This window comes from Erpetoichthys calabaricus, chromosome 6, assembly GCF_900747795.2.
Source record: "Erpetoichthys calabaricus chromosome 6, fErpCal1.3, whole genome shotgun sequence".
Classification (NCBI taxonomy): domain Eukaryota; kingdom Metazoa; phylum Chordata; class Cladistia; order Polypteriformes; family Polypteridae; genus Erpetoichthys; species Erpetoichthys calabaricus.
Genome location: NC_041399.2, coordinates 211,533,676 through 211,546,729, shown reverse-complemented (window position 1 = coordinate 211,546,729; position 13,054 = coordinate 211,533,676). Strand labels below are relative to the sequence as shown.

Below are 13,054 nucleotides of genomic sequence, written 5' to 3'. Positions count from 1 at the left end.
CCTTACAAATCTTTTTCTGTGTGCCTCTTGCTGCCTTTCTTCAACAGACATTGTCCCTGTTGTGGACACTGGACGCCAGGATGAATGGCACTGTTTTATTATCATACACCAGCCACTTTTCATTGCTGGTTGGGTGTTCTAGCCCTTACTGTCCTCTTTCTGTGTGCCTCTTGTTGCCTCTCTTCATCAGACCTTACACGACATGGCACCAGGATGTATGCTGCACAGTTTACTATTTTACACCAGCCACTTATCTTTGTTTGTTGGATATTCTAGCTCTTACATCCTCCCTTTTGTCGTGCTTCTTCTTGCCGTTCTTGGTCGGACAATCCTACCCTTTTGTGGATGGTGGACAACATCACTCGCAGATATGTGCCACACAGTTGACGGTCTTACTCCGGCCATTTTTCTTTGTTCACTAGACATTCTAGCCCTCTTGTTGCCATTCTCTGTCAGACACCCCAGATCTGTTGTGGACACTGGACGACGTGATGCCAGGATGTATGCCACACAATTAACTGTCTTACACCAGCTACATTCCTTTGTTCATCAGAAATTCTAGCCCTTACATCGATCTTTCTTTGTGGTTCTAGTGGTCTGACACCCCAGGCCTGTTGTGGATGCCGGACATTGGGACGCACAGACACGGATGCAGGATATTTTATCACTTATATATATCCATCCATCCATCCATTATCCAACCCGCTATATCCTAACTACAGGGTCACGGGGGTCTCCTGGAGTCAATCCCAGCCAACACAGGGCGCAAGGCATGAGACAAACCCCGGGCAGGGAGCCAGCCCACCATAGGGCACACACACACACACAAGCCAAGCACACACTAGGAACAATTTAAAATCGCTAATGCACCTAACCTGCATGTCTTTGGACTGTGGAAGGAAACTGGAGTACCCGGAGGAAACCCACGCAGACACGGGGAGAACATGCAAACTCCATGCAGGGAGGACCCGGGAAGTGAACCCAGGTCTCCTAACTGCAAGGCAGCAGCGCTAGTTTTTATATATATATATTTTTATATTTATATATAGATAGATAGATAGATAGATAGATAGATAGATAGATAGATAGATAGATAGATAGTTTTGTTTTATTACATTATGTACATTATCTCACCTACTTATTTGGTTCAAGATCTGAGGAGTTGGTTGGCACAACCAACCCTGGCGGGCGGCAGTGCCAGTCCACCAAACATCACACATAAGCTTCTTCCTACAGCCACTTACTTCAAAACAATTTAGGGGCAAATCTTGGGGTGGTGCGGATAGAAATCAAACATTTTCTAGGGGTGCGGGGCATAGAAAATGTTGGGAACCGCTGGTGCAGAACATGAACTTTTATTTGTCGCTGTGAGAACAAGGATTAATAAAATAACAGTGGGAGGTCGAGCTTTTAGTTACAGGGAGCCCCTAAACTGTGGAGTGGTCTGCCTGCTACTATAAGAGATGCCCCTTTGGTCTCAGCTTTCAAATCCCAGCTGAAGACTCACAACTTCAGTTTAGCACACCCTGACTAGAGCTGCTGATTAGCTGTGCAGACTGCATCTCTATTGTTAGTCATTAAAACTGACACATAAGTAATATGAGAGTTAGAATTTGTTACTCACCCTCACCTATTCTGTTTCTCTTCTCGGTACTCAAATGTGGCACTTGATGCCACGGCCAACCTGCCAGGTTGTTTTGCCTGCCTAAGGTCAAGTCATCTCTGATGGAGGATCGCAGGAATCGTCTGGTAGAGGGGTCTTTCCATTGGATTGGCTGGCCAATTGGGTGAGGAATGGCTAATTGGGTGAGGCAGCTTGATAGCTGAGATCTCCAGGACTCGTATTATGGGATATAATCTACTGTTAAATTCTGCTCCGTACTTGTAATATTTTTATTATTATACTGTATTGAGGATTACATGTGTTCTGTTCTGTGTATTGTATTGAACCCCCTTATTTTTGACACCCACTGCACACCCAACCGACCTGGAAAGGGGTCTCTCTCTCTGAACTGCCTTTCCAGAGGTTTCTTCCATTTTTTTCCTTACAAGGGTTTTATTTCCTTGTCTTCTTAGAGAGTCAAGGCTGGCGGGCTGTCAAGAGGCAGGGCCTGTTAAAGCCCATTGCGGCACTTCTTGTGTGATTCTGGGCTATACAAAAATAAATTGTATTGTATTGTGAGAGTTGATTTTTACTGATAAATATAATTTTCACTATTTCATTATATATTGATAAGATTGAACACTTTCTATCCTCGCTAACTGTTAGATTTTGCCTTTAGCACTCTTAGAAAGCACTTTAATTCTATAGCCTGTTGATCTGTGATCCAGTCCCGCTGCAACTTTAGTACAAGGATCAGAAAATCAGTACAGTCTCGTACAGCAGAATCCTAATTCTAAGGGTCCTGTTTGCCAATAGGGCAGCACGGTGGCACAGTGGTAAGAGTAAGGAGACCTGGGTTTGCTTCCTGGGTCCTCCCTGCGTAGAGTTTGCATGTTCTCCCCGTGTCTGCGTGGGTTTCCTTCCACAGTCCAAAGACATTTAGGTTAGGTGCAGTGGCGATCCTAAATTGTCCCTGGTGTTGGTGTGTATGTGTGTGTGTGCCCTGCCTGGGGTTTGTTCCTGCTTTGCGCCCTGTGTTGGCTGGGATTGGCTCCAGCAGACCCCCGTGACCCTGTGTTAGGATATAGCAGGTTGGATAATGACTGACTGACTGACTGTTTACCAGTAACTAGCAAGAACTTGAGATATGAAATTGCTGCAATCGACAAGTGTATTACTGCCACCTGTAAGTCAGTCATATCCTTCCATGTACCGTCGTAACCAAAAGTTTTGAGAATGACACAAGTGTTGGTTTTCATAAAGTTTCCTCATAAAGATCTTTCTGTTAGATGTTTCTACAGTATACTGAAGTAGAATTACAAGAATTTCAGAAGTTTCAAAGGCTTTAGAAAGTGCTTATCTTTAGAACAATTTCGTGCGACAAATGCATATATGCCACGTTTATGGAGAAAAAACTTCAATTTGAAAAATACCAAACTTATCCTTTAATATTTGTAAAGTATCTGAATGTTTGGTATTTTGTGCTTTTCTTTAGAACCTGCACTTGACAAGCACGGATGAAGAATACCCTAATGCTGGGAGAAACTCTTTACGATATGGCACACACAGCTGGCAAAGGACGTATAACTCCGCAAGTTTTGGTTTGAACTCTTTGTTTTGCTACTATTCTTTATATTAAATGAGGTACCCAAGCCTTTACAATCTCTCCCCTTCTTTATCATTACACCTAACTCTTTCTTGTATTTTTGGGGCTAACGTGAATGTGGCTCAAGAAGGTGGAGTAAAAAATTTTAAGTCAAACCCAAGAGTCTTATTTTGTGTAGAGTTGGGTAGACAGGAAGGACAAGAACTTGACTAGCAGTAAGGATTGTATGAGGCTGTGTTACTTTACCTTTGTAAAATAACCTCGTAAATACAGCACTCGCTTCAGTATTGTGGAAACTCTGCTGAGATATGAGCAAAGCCAGAACTAATAGCGAGGAGCCAGTGATACTACCAGTAAGGCAAAATAGTCAGGGGAGCCATGATTACAATATCCTTATGTAGAGTGTTCTCTGCTAATCGGGATATCTGGCTTAAAACATAATGGGCATTTTAACTTGACCTGATATATATAAAGGGGCCAGACTGCGATAAAACATAATTGGGGTCCTTGGTGATGTGTTAGTTTTTTTAATAAAAATGGTACACTTGGCCCCGGGGTGTTAAAGGTGGAGTTCAGGTAAGCCTGAACTCACGTGCAGACATGTGCGGTTTAATTATCTTGCTAGTGGTCAGGGGTTGCAATTATGCACCCATAGGGGTTTAAAGAGGGGCACGAGTTGAGAGAGGAGGGAGATCAGATTGAAAAAGAAAGATGAAGGGCCTGGAGGTTAAAAGAGTAAGAAAGTGAACAGGCAGGATGATAACGGAGTCGGTGCTATTGTGGAGTGGTGGCAAGTGGTCGAGAAGAGGCCTAGAATTTTCATTTAATATCATTTGTATGAAAACTTGCCATATAAATAAATTGTTGTTGAGGGATGAGTGAGCAGAAGTTGCTCACAGGGCAAGGTCACTTCTGCTGAGCACCCAAGGAGCAGGCCCAACTACCAGTTCCCTGCGACTCCCTGCTTAATGCTGTGGGATGGTGGTGGAAATGAGGAGCAGGGCTCATGGAGTTCACAGATGAAGGCCATGGGATGGTCACAGGAAGATAAGCCTGGCTACTAGTGGTGACTAATTGAGGTGGCTTGGGTTCAAGCCCATGCGAAGGATGACCACACTTGCCGGTGTACGTCTCCTTGAGCTGAGGAGACCTTAAAGGGGGAGCAAAGGAGGCGTCAGGTTTAGAAATAGTACCAAGCTCGTATTGATTGTGAACGACAGATCCTGGCTATGATTTTAACCTTGTTTTTATGGGTGGATTATTCATTGGATTATTTATGAGATTTTAACCTCTAGCAAGAACACTCTTTTGATTGGATCATTTATGAACTTATTTATTGCACTGCACGATTTACACTTTGAGACTGCTAATAAAAGCACTATGCGCCGTACTCTTGTTCTTATCTGCCCTCATTGCCCTTAATTTATAAGTATTAACAGTTGTGGGTTCAAGGAGTGATGGCAGCTGCAGTCAACCCAGACCACCTAACAGATATTCTAAAACTGCCATGTGTGACTGGAAGTGACAGCGAAAAACGGAAGTTGCTGTTGATGACATGAATAGTGAAAGACTTAGCCTAAAGGACAAAACAGATACAATTATATTACCATGATGGATGATTTGGACAAGGCGACTTGACAGATTTTTGCTTTGACTTGGAACAGTTTCTACAATTCGGAGAGTGCTGGCTGAACCTTGAGGTTTAAAGTGCAGTGTCCTACCCACCTGGGGGAGGCGCCACACTGCTTTTAATAAAGCTAGGGATAAAAACATTTCTGTACCCACCATAGTGAGACTTATTGTCACCAACAAATATTAGGAATATAAGACTGAGTTCATGCAAAGTGAACAAACAACAATGTGCCCTTAAATTTTATGTAAATAAGTATGTAGGAACTACGTGAACTGGAACATGTGATTGAATATGTGAAAAAGAAATAAAAAGTAAAAAAAAAATTCTAACATTTATTTAACACAATAAACCTAATAAAATATGGAAAGTACACATATCTGTAAAAGAGAATAACCTTTTTTGCAGCCTTTTAGGCTGCTAATAAACACACAGATCTGGAAATTTCATCTCGTAGACTGGAACAGACTGGTACTGTGTGTGTCCTGCAGCAACGGTGACAGTTCCTGAGGGACTTGGCGGTGGCCTGCAAGAAACAAAGAGCACAGATTATTAGCAGTGAAAAGAGCCAATCCCAGTAAGGTAAATGTACGTGAGTATTGGATTATCTATCAATAGAATGTTAGATTTACATAACTACCCAGATATGGGAAGATTCTGTTTTACTGTATCTACAAATAGGCAGCTCCGCCCGCATAGCAGTGAAGCAGGACAAACTTTAAAAATCAATAAACAAAAAGTTATCGCTAGCTACGCGGAGGCAAGTTACGCTCAAAAACAAAGAGGTAGACCGACTCCCCAGGTCTACCCCAGGTTTATTTTTAATAAATTTGCAAAAACCTCAAGTAAACTTTTTTCACATTGTCATTATGGGGTGTTGTGTGTAGAATTCTGAGGAAAAAAATGAATTTAATCCATTTTGGAATAAGGCTGTAACATAACAAAATGTGCAAAAAGTGATGAAGCGCTGTGAATACTTTCTGGATGCACTGTATTTTTACTTCCTACATGTAATACTTTACACTTACTTACAAACAGATTCATTAGTCATATATTGATTTAAGCGATTAAAACGAAAAACAAAAATGAAACTGTAAACGTAAATAAAAAGGAAAGTGCAGAGAGAAATAAGAAAACAAAAAAACACAATGGAAATAATCACACTTACCGGATTGTCAACTCAAATATTTTTGCCAGTTTATTATGTAGTTGGTTTGCCTAAAAATGAAATGAAAAGGAAAATACAACAGAAATTGAATTATTGCACTTCAAGCTGTAGTCAGACACACTAATCAGTTAATCAATCAGGCTGATACACAGACAGACAGACAGACAGACAGACGGGTCAGAAAGAGTTCAGACTCTTTCACTTGGTGTACACTTTATTCTAAAGGACAAAACTACCATTTCTGCCCATCAGTCTACACTCAATAACCCATAATGACAAAGGGAACACATGCTTTCAGAAAGGTTTGCAAATTTCATTAGATAGATAGACAGACAGACAGACAGACAGACAGACAGACAGACAGACAGACAGACAGACAGACTGACTGACTGACTGACTGACTGACTGACTGACTGACTGACTGACTGACTGACTGACTGACTGACTCTAATTTTACTTAACGTTTTAAAGCCTCCTGCCGTATTTCAGATGATTTCACTCTCAGAGGGTACCCCAATGATGTGATGCTCAATGCTAACAAGACACCAGCATCTTATTATCTGATTGATTTTTGGAATGTAAATGGCGTATAAATCTTGCCTGTCTCAACAAGCTTAGGAGAAACAAGGTGCTGATGTTATTACTTAGTAAAATTACTACCAACGTTACAGAGGACTCTCCACACTTAAAGTAAATTCCTTGAATGGCCCCATCAGAATTCCAGCATCAAGCACACCACTGAAAGGGGCTACATGGCACATAAAATGTGGCGTCACTGACTGAGCAGGTGTTGGCCTATAATTCCATCTGGTGTTCAATTTTACTTGAAGGGTGTAAACACAAATGGATGTGCCACTTTATGTCAGGATTCAACCAACACAAGGACAATAATGCCCACCTGGATTTCACACTGTGCTGCAATCTCTTCAAAGGGAGCCTTCTGGAACTTTTCAATTACTTGCCGTCGCTTCTCTTTCTCTTGCTCCTCCATTCCTGTGGTGTCTGTGAAATGGCAATGAAATAATTTTAAATCGTTTGAATGGAGTTTGCAGCCAAGGTTTCCTTCATGTTAAACACATTTACCAGACTATGCAGTGCTGAGCTGAACTACAGACATGTTTAACAATTATAATAAAAAGGTAATTTTTGTTATATTGCTAATGTGGGGTGTGAATGTTAGGTCAGCATCAGGGATCACTCCAAGCTTTCTAACTTGTGTTTTGCCAGATTTCATAGTCTGCTTACTACTTTGTTTCTATTTTGTTCAGTACCAATAATAAAGATTTAGTTTATCTCTTCGTTTATCATATTCATCCATTTTATAATACAAGATACATCATCTATTAAGCAATTTAGCATATCGATATCAGCCACAGATATGTAGAGTTGGGTTTCTTCCACATAGCTGTGGAATTTGACTCTATGCTTATGAATAATTTGACCCAATGACAGCATGCAGAATGAGAATAAAAGTGGTCCGAAAACAGAGTCCTGTAGATCTCCACATAAAATACCAGGTCTCTCCCAGTAACATTCACCTAATCCAACCACCCACTGTCTCCTAGTTAAATACATTTCACGTGTTAAGTGGACAACAGTTCCAGAAATGCCATCTCAATGTTCTAAGCAGCATGTCATGATCATTGGTATCAAACGCAGCACTCAAGTCTAAGGGTTCTGGAACAGAAGCTTTATTTGTGTCTCTGTTTAATCGTCTAGTAGTTCACGACATTCACAAATGCCATTTCGCCTCATCTAAAACCTGACTGGAATGTATTCATGAACGTCATTTTCATTCGGAAAAATATTTGTTTGTGGAAATAACTGCTTTCTCGATTATTGTAGCTAAGAACGATAGATTGGAAATTGGTCTAAAGTTGAACATGTACAATAGGGCATGTAGGAAAAGAGAGACCCCACACTCAAATAAATGATGTTATAAGCCATGACATCTGAGAGACAATGCACTGGAGACGATACCTGGGCTATAAATGACTTCTTCATTGTCACACTAGAATTGCCTGCCCACTATAATATACATTTAAATTAAACATATTATATAGTCAGTCCTGCGGTGGGTTGGCACCCTGCCCGGGATTGGTTCCTGCCTTGTGCCCTGTGTTGGCTGGGATTGGCTCCAGCAGACTCCCGTGACCCTGTGTTCGGATTCAGCGGGTTGGATAATGGATGGATTTAGTCAGTCAGTCAGTCATTTTATAACCCACTATAGCCTTACACGGGGTCACGGGGGGTCTGCTGGAGCCATTCCCAGCCAGCACAGGGTACAAGGCAGGAACAAATCCTGGGCAGGGCGCCAGCCCACCTCAGGGCACATACACCAAGCACACACTAGGGACAATTTAGGATTGCCAATGCACCTAACCTGCATGTCTTTGGACTGTGGGAGGAAACCGGAGCACCCAGAGGAAACCCACGCAGACACGGGGAGAACATGCAAACTCCACGCAGGGAGGACCTGGGAAGCGAACCCAGGTCTTCTTACTGCGAGGCAGGAGCGCTACCACTGCGCCACCGTGCCGCCCAACATATTATACAAGCCATGTCAAATAAAGGTGGTGTTAATAATACCGTCCACTTTATAAATAATGATGTGGAACAATCAGTATTCCTTGTCTCTGTTCTTACCAATTGCTTTCTTTAGAGCTTCAAATGTTATTTCTTCAGCTATTCTTGTCTATGGAAAGAACAAGAGAAAAATAAATTAAACATATAGACACAATTCAACATATAAAATCCTCTTCTTCAAAAAAAAAACAAAAACAAATGAACCACCTGGACCAGTCAACACTTTATTTTGCTGCAGGAACTGCAGGACAATTTTATGAGCCAGATCGGAGGAAGAGATGCAAATAAAAGGTAGTGATGGTCAAAATCAGTACATCAAAAAAAAAATCTAGCAAATCAAGAATTAAAAATGAAGGTCAAAAATGTTACAGCAAGGGTTAGAAACAGTAAATACAATAAGAAAGAATTAAAGAGACAAAAGTTAGCATATAAAAGGTTAGTTTTCTACCCACAAACGTTGATGAGAAAGTGACCTTTAACCTGTTGTGTGATTGACGTTAGGGTTATGACCTCGGTGACTCCGCCCCTACCAACTGTAATCAGAATATAAGTTTAATATGTCACTGTGCTCTGTGCAAATATTTTAAATCTGCTTATCTTTTTTTCTCACATGTACAGCTAACACAAAGCCAGATTTAGCACACAGGGGCTCATCGTTTAGAATTGCTAGGCAAGCATCTTAAGACAAGACAAGTTAAGAACAACTGCAAATACACTATTTCTGTGTATTAGATTGTAATCAGAATATAAGTTTAATGTCACTGTGCTCTGTGAAAATATTTTAAATCTGTTTTTTCTTTTCTTTCTACATGCACAGCTGAGCCAGATTTAGTACAAAGGGTCTCATCATTTAGAACTTCTAGACAAGCATTAGAAGACACGAAAGGGACAACTATGAAAATGGGCATTGCACTATTTCTGTGTGTTAGAGTCAGTATGAAATTGAATCCTCTCTTTTCCGTGTTTGGAATGGCATGATTTACCTAAGTAAGGGCCTGCACATAGAGAAAGAGTATAAAACCTTGGATCATTGCCCGGCACACCTTTGAAGCCGACGGACGGATGGAAGATTACGTCATCCGATCCTGAAAATCCTTCCAGCGCAGCAATGCAAATGGCAGATTCTACACATTGTTTTGTCATTGGCTTCCTCGTCTGTAATGCCACGTAAATCGTCATTAAAAAAAGTTACGTTATTTTCTCTTATGTGATTTCTTACTGCTGTATCACTAAGGGAGGGGTATCGCCTTTTTACATTATATCTGTATAGTTTCGGGTGACTTAAAACACTGCAATTAAAAAGAACTTATTCCAACCAGGGAGCTAGCACCCCCTGCTGGATAGATAGAGTCAGCATGAAATTGTATCCTTGCCTTGTTTGGAATTGAATTATTCACCTAAGTGGGGGCCTGCAGATGGAGAAAGGGTATAAAGCCTTGGAACATTACCTGGCACAGCTTTGAAGCCAATGGACGGATGGGAGATAATGTTGTCCAATCCTTAAAATCTTTCCAACGCAGCGACGAAAATGGCAGACTGTATACATCGAGCTCCCACTTTGGTAATAGTCTTGACATGGCTTCCTACATCTGTTATGCCACATAAATCGTCAGTAAAGAATGCTAAGTTATTTCTCCTATGTGAGTTTACCGCCATATCACTAAGGGAGGGGTATCACCTTTTAATGTTATATCTATATAGTTTTGTGTTATGCAACATGCCACAATTACAAAAGAACTTATTCCAACAAGGGAGCTAGTGCCTCCTGCTGGATACAAGTGGCGACGAGGATGGGATATAATGCATCACGTCACATACATTGTAATATAACTTACACGTCTGTAACAAAAAACAAAAATATTATAAGGTTCAGCCATTTAAAAAAAAAGACCATCTGTGCCCGCTACCTCAGCACTTGTCTTCGGCCGCAAAAACCTTTCACCCCACCGTGGCCGAAGTTTCCACTCAAAAGACGAAATAACAGTAAACGGTTCATGTCAACATAATTGGCTTTATTTTGCACCTCTTCCCTTTCCATATAAGAACTCACACAAGTGAAAAGAAAACGTATCTATACCTCGAGTAAAGTACTACCAGGAATATACGATCTAACGATTATTTCCAGATCCATTCTGTTGTCACAAACATGCGCGGGAAAGACAGAGGCTTGTTTTCTTTTATCAAAACTCAAAGAGGACGTATTCGGTAAGTTTTTTTCCATCTAGTGTCCTTGTAGGGATCTGCCAAGACTGGCGAAGTACTTTTTAAAATTTATAGAAAACGTTTAATTTTAGAACACAATTTCACGTGACAAACACATACATACCATGTTTATGAAGAAATAACTTAATAATACCAAACTTATGCTTAAAATAAGAGAAAATCCCATTGGAAAACGTATAAAAACTTAATAAATGGAAAATTCACAACACATTTATGCCGCAATAGGCTATATGCACACTCTCTTCTGCATTCCGCGTCAGCCAGTTTCTGTGTCAGTGTTGGCTGCTATTGTACTTCAATATTTAATCCTTCCTTTTGAATCTGTAACCTCAGACAATTAAATAAAAGGACCAGAAAAGACAGGAGAGAAAGTTGCATAGATTAATCCAATAGGCTATATGCACACTCTCTGTTGGACTCCGGTGCTGATATCAAAATGGACTTCTATGGCATTTTTCACTTGGTCACTTCAAGACGTGCCCAGACTTACGGTAAACGATAGAAATCAAATTATTTGAATGTCAGGAGCTAAGAAGGAGAAGGGCTTCAAACTATATGATAGATAGATATGAAAGGCACTATATGATAGATAGATAGATAGATAGATAGATAGATAGATAGATAGATAGATAGATAGATAGATAGATATTATGAAAAGCACTATATAACATACTGTAGATAGATAAATAGATATGAAAGGCACTATATGATAGATAGATAGATAGATAGATAGATAGATAGATAGATAGATAGATAGATAGATAGATAGATAGATAGATATTATGAAAAGCACTATATAACATACTGTAGATAGATAAATAGATATGAAAGGCACTATAAGATAGATAGATAGATAGATAGATAGATAGATAGATAGATAGATAGATAGATATGAAAGGCACTATCTATCTATCTATCTATCTATCTATCTATCTATCTATCTATCTATCTATCTATCTATCTATCTATCTATCATATAGTGCCTTTCATATCTATTTATCTATCTATCTACAGTATGTTATATAGTGCCTTTCATAATATCTATCTATCTATCTATCTATCTATCTATCTATCTATCTATCTATCTATCTATCTATCTATCTATCTATCTATCTATCTATCTATCTATCTATCTATCTATCTATCTATCTATCTATCTATCTATCTATCTATGTAACAGACAGACAGACGATTATGAGGGGCTCCATTTAAAGCCCACCACTCCGCGTCCACTCTGCACCTCACCTTGTCTGGCTGGTTATTTCCAGAGAGAATGTCCACTTGGATTGACACCGTATCAACGATACTTTTTCTTCTAGACAGCTTGTCTTCATCTACAAAATAAGAAAATGAACAATCAAATAACTGATTGTAATTCTACCAAATACAAATGGAGAGTCAAAGACTGACAAATTTGTGAACAGACCAAGAGATAAATTTAGTTTACGGAGCAAGCAGATGAACAGCCTTGGAATGGGCAAAAGGTAAGAATACTGGAGCCAACTGACAAAACACAAAACATACAGTAAAAAAATCAAAGGTGTAGGATAAAGCAAAATGACTAAGAATCTAACTAAACAACCCTTCCCTGTCTAAAAAGCATAGCAGTATTAGTGAGTATCCATAAACTTGGACAAATTATATACAGAGCCAACAGTATATCGTAAATTCATGGCAGTGCAATACCGCGTCCACATGACCAGCAGCGGACATAACATCAGCAAACAAAATGGCCACTGTCGAGAAACGAAACTCCAAAAATGACGCAGACCGAGAGATATATTAAAAACAAAATCTAATGATGATATCTTATAATAGACAGAAAAAGAACGTCTGCTATATGAATACAGTAAGAGTTATATCTGAATAATTGGCATTAAGTCGTTGTATCCTTTCACTGTGGGTGTTGGACTCCATGCAGGCTGTGTGTCTCATCACCACTCCTGTTTGTGATTTTCAGGGATGGGATATAAGGGCACAGCCGAGGATGTGTCCAGTTGGGCGGGCTAGGGGTAGCATTAATAGCACTAACATCTCTTCTAGATGATGGCAGCAACAGGTCAATGGTGTGCCATATTGAAATTAGATGAAATTTCAATTTACATGACTGAAAATTGCTGTTGGGGACCTCAAGATCAACAGTCCTGATGCGGAGGCTCTGTGCTGCTCAAGCTGGGGGGGCGGTTGATGAATTCCTCTGAATCCCATTTATCTTACAGAAACACTTGGCTAATCTAA

General features: G+C 40.1%; 1 protein-coding gene across 1 annotated transcript in view; it reads right to left on the bottom strand.

Moving 5' to 3' along the window:
- Nucleotides 1-2,879: 2,879 nt before the first annotated feature.
- The window catches only part of efr3a (EFR3 homolog A (S. cerevisiae)), a 313,432-nt gene continuing 303,257 nt past the window's right edge, over nucleotides 2,880-13,054 (bottom strand). The window contains exons 20-24 of the mRNA XM_051928967.1: nucleotides 12,062-12,150; nucleotides 8,654-8,702; nucleotides 6,906-7,009; nucleotides 6,008-6,057; nucleotides 2,880-5,365 (exon numbers count right to left, since the gene is read on the bottom strand). Coding sequence (XP_051784927.1) covers nucleotides 5,260-5,365; nucleotides 6,008-6,057; nucleotides 6,906-7,009; nucleotides 8,654-8,702; nucleotides 12,062-12,150 — 398 coding nt within the window. The 3' untranslated portion in view covers nucleotides 2,880-5,259. The remainder of the gene's footprint in view (nucleotides 5,366-6,007; nucleotides 6,058-6,905; nucleotides 7,010-8,653; nucleotides 8,703-12,061; nucleotides 12,151-13,054) is intronic.